The sequence below is a fragment of the Cottoperca gobio genome, chromosome 6 (assembly GCF_900634415.1).
Source record: "Cottoperca gobio chromosome 6, fCotGob3.1, whole genome shotgun sequence".
Lineage (NCBI taxonomy): Eukaryota > Metazoa > Chordata > Actinopteri > Perciformes > Bovichtidae > Cottoperca > Cottoperca gobio.
Genome location: NC_041360.1, coordinates 18,324,887 through 18,329,056, shown reverse-complemented (window position 1 = coordinate 18,329,056; position 4,170 = coordinate 18,324,887). Strand labels below are relative to the sequence as shown.

At 40.2% G+C, this 4,170-nt stretch overlaps 1 protein-coding gene across 1 annotated transcript; it reads right to left on the bottom strand.

The window, feature by feature from the left end:
• Positions 1 to 630: 630 nt before the first annotated feature.
• On the bottom strand, positions 631 to 3,953 carry fibina (fin bud initiation factor a). The gene has a single exon (XM_029433838.1). The coding sequence runs from the start codon at positions 1,863 to 1,865 to the stop codon at positions 1,236 to 1,238; it is 630 nt and encodes a 209-aa protein (XP_029289698.1). The 5' UTR covers positions 1,866 to 3,953; the 3' UTR covers positions 631 to 1,235.
• Between the last annotated feature and the right edge of the window lie 217 nt (positions 3,954 to 4,170).

Below are 4,170 nucleotides of genomic sequence, written 5' to 3'. Positions count from 1 at the left end.
GTAAAAAGTGGGCACGCTTATGGCAGTTACTTTGTGGTTATTGCAGACTTTGGCTGAAACAAGAGAGTTTCAAACAGTAGTTAAAGAAAGAAAATACACAGATTTCTACCAAAGGCATTTGAATTATTAAATTAAAGGCACTGCACATTAGCACAACAGTCCTGAGAGTAGAGTTATGTGACCCTGCAGGGTAGAGTTAATGCCTTTCAGGAATTCAAAACACACCATAAACAGTGTGTCTGAAATATAATTTGCATGTCAACAGCAGAAGAGCAAGAGAGTTGAATTCTTTAGAGGTTTAAACAAGCTGCATGTCAAGTCTATTTTTAGTCCAATTACATAATCCAAAACCACTCAGAATTTCAACACCAAAGATTTCATATAAACCACAAATTTTATAGATCATGAAAGACAAAAGAGTATATAATGACGACAGCGTCTGCCTTGGACAAACATACTTCATACTCCAGTAGATGACTTCCAGATGAAAGTGGGAGGCAATGAAAGACTTCAGACGTCAATTAACCAAGGCCACTTGACGGGACAGTTGAGTCTGCCACTTTAAATGCCAACATCAGACATGGTGAGGTAAAGACATGACTGCCGAAAATCAAAAGTTCAGATTTCAAATGTTTTAAAAAAATGTTTTATTACTGTTTATGTAAACCTCAAGCTCCAAAGGATGAATATGTTTTTTTTTTAATACACCACTGTATGGCAGTTTGTGTCTCAGGACAAATTAGTAAAATATGCAGTAGAAAACATTTTTAAAGATACTGAAATACATGCTGTCTTGCTCAAGAGTAAAAGGGACAATTAAGATATGTGAGGAATAATAAACATTAGTTTGAAGCAGTTATAACCTACAATTTTATAAACAACTTAATTTAAACCATACAGACATAAATGTTGATATAATATAGATTCAGAGATCAATCCACTTAAAGGGCTTTTAGTTTTCATGCTACTACCTTCCTCAGAGATGGCACAGAGGGCCCCATGCAGTCATTATTTATGTTCAGATTTCCTTTTTCCCTCCTGACTCAGAGGAATGCCTTCATGTTTGTGTTAGCTCCCTTTTGTGACACAAGGAATGGGAATAGCCAACAGTCAGAGATTCAAGATACTATTCATAAACCACAGTTAACTTTCCAGTTGTTTGTTGAACTGGAGCGTCTGTCTCACACACAAAACACACACGCGTTCATATACACTAAGCTTTAAAAACAAACCCACTATGAGCCAACATTAAGATACTCTGTCTTCAGGCGGCTCAGTCTGGTCCCATGGCTGCGGATGATGAGAGACAGCAGCTCGTGTTTATCTTTCAGTCCCAGAGAGATGTGTGTCGTTTCTCTGAGAGCTCCCCGGATGTCACTCACTTGCTTCAACACATAGCCGTTCAGCTGTTGCTCCTCTCTCAGCTCATTCTCCTGACTTTGTTTAAACTTCACTTCCAGCTCCAACAGAGATTTGTCCACGTTGGAAAAAGCCTCGCCGACCTGGGAGAGCTCCCGCTGGAGGAACTCGCGGTAGCTTTCCTCTCCGTCCAGGTCGTGCTCCACGGTCCGGCCGATGACCTCCAGCAGCCGCGCCTCGTCCTCCGCCTGCAGCTTGGTGATGATGAAGTCGTCCCTCACCACGGAGTCCCTCTCTTCAGAAGCCCCACATGGATACACATCTGAGAATTTAAACAGCATCTGGCAGTCCTCCGGGTCTTCCGTCTCCTCGTAATCCCCGTCCGGGACAAAGAAGTGATGGAAACTGCCATTGGAGATCTCCGGTTGCAGTGGCCCGGAGTAGACTGCCGAGCCTAACGGCAAAGATGTGAGTATGACGAGCAGCAGTGGGACGGGATCCATCATGCACCTCCTCTCCGTCTTTGGCGAACAGCATCTGCACTGGCATACGGATCCAGCACACAGTTTTCATCCCGACTCATGTTTCACAGTCCCCCGTCACTAAAAGGCACAGACCGCGTGTTTTAAGTCCGGAGGGCCCCTGCTGGCTCCTGGAAACACACTTTCCAACAGAAGTCCCTACTGAACTATGTATCTAAGTTCATACACTGTGTCTTATTGCCTTATATTATTTATATTTGAGCAGAACTCGTGTGTTAATCATTATTTTTGACCAGATAGTTGTGAAACAGGAATATATAAATTGATATGGTTGGCTCAAAAGTGAAACATGTATACTTTCTTATCCACTAGCATTTCAAAACAGATGTTGCTTGTGCTTTTTGGAGTTATCGTTAAATTACAAATTTATGTAGTTTGTTATTTAATGGTAATCCTTATCAAAACATCGGTCAAAGTGATTTGTGGAGCTCAATTTAATTAATTTTGTTAACAAAAACCTTCTGAGTTTAATCAGTCAGTAGAAACAAGACAGATGTATATATTTTAACAGTGGGGCACACACAACGTTGGAAATAGGAATTTCAAAAACATTGATAGAGTAATAAAATAAGAGGCAGATATTCCAAAGCAAAGTAAAAATAACAGTTGACTGAAAGAACAAATGCTTATATGGAGTACAACCCATTTCCACTAACTTTTAAAGCTGTCCTTCTCCAGGTCTGATATTAGGCAAATGGGCATGGAGGCGTGTCAGAGGGGGGGAAAGCCCTCCTTTTAAGGAGGTTCCTAATGGACATGGAAATGCCTGCACAGTGGCCGGCTTGGCCCTATTAAGTTGTGCCGTTGTGCACTCAATGGATGCTATACACAGGTAGGACGCCATCCAGCATTCAATCATCTGAAGTGTGGGAGGAAACCACATTGTCAGTATGGTCTTTTTTGCTGCAGTAAGGCCTGCCAGCAGTAGTTTACACTGGTTTAAAGTGGGAGATAAAGATGAATCGGCACTAAGCAGACAGGGCAGGGACTGGGTGTTGTGGATCTTAATAACTATGACTGCGTCAACAGAAAATGAATCTCTGATAAGTGAGCATTCCCAAAACATTGGTCAAAACGGGCATTTTAAAAACATTTGATAGGTGTAGCAGATGCCCTTGTGAATCATCTAGTGTTGTTGTTCAGGATGTTTTGAGGTACCGCTTAAGTTGAACAATGTTGTTTTCTAATCTCGTTCCAGACCGTCGTTGCCAAGTTCCCTGCCCCGTACCCTTTTGACTGCCAGTATCTTAAGTGAACGATAAAGTAGATAGTTGAAATATGTGTTACTGTCCCCCGAGAGCGCCGTCCAGGGCCAGTAAACTACTCTATAGGATGCTCTGGCCAGGGCCCGTTCCAGGGCATTTCTTTCAATGATTAAATATTCAAGGTCTGCCTGAATGCAATCCATCTACTGCACACAGCAGTCAAGTCCAAGTCTTGTTTTCTTTTCGTCATTCTGAATCACTTGTAAAGGTCTGACTAATACTAAAACGGAACTAAAATGATTAAATAAATACAACTTTTGTATTAAATATTCCAATGGTGCCATTAAATGACATGCGTGTCATGTTACTCAAACATTCATATTACTGTACGTTTCTAAAAGTTATAAAAGAATGTTTCTATTAAAAACACATATTTTCAAAAGGAAATCAGTTTATTTTATTTCAGTTTATCATTTTATTTTTTAACAAATCTTTCCAAAAAACTATAGTAATAAAATAAAAAAGTGCCCTTTCTTCCTCCTTACAAAGACATGGGAATAGGAGGAATAGATTTTCAAATGTGTAACTTTTAACAATAAATGTTAATGTTAATGTTAGTTGATGTGCTTCTATTGGATTCCCAGTCTGTGAGAGTGTATTTAGAGCTCACTGTGATTACTTTGCTCAGGTGATTACATTACTGTCCCCTGAGATACGATCCCCTCTACTGCACATCCTGTGTTGGGTAATTACATCATCACAGGGTGGTCTCAGACACGGCTCTCGCAATGTTAGCAATACTCGCTCAAACTGGAAACATACGCCAAGCTGTAAACACAGGGCTGAAGATGAGATGGTTTTGTCCTCTGTCTATCCATTCATGTTGTGTTGTTTTTTATCGAATTAACGAAATAAAGAAACACAAAAGTGTTTTGAATAATATATGAAACATCTGATATAATCATGAACTAAAAAGAATGGAAAATCAAATGTTTGATCACATTTGTAGTGTTTAATGTTCTACATGAAGCAGCTGCTGTGTATGTGTTATTCCCTCGAACAGT

What these genes read in the sequence shown, in the direction of transcription:
- fibina (XM_029433838.1), bottom strand. Translation starts at nt 1,865, where the DNA reads ATGATGGATCCCGTCCCACTGCTGCTCGTCATACTCACATCTTTGCCG.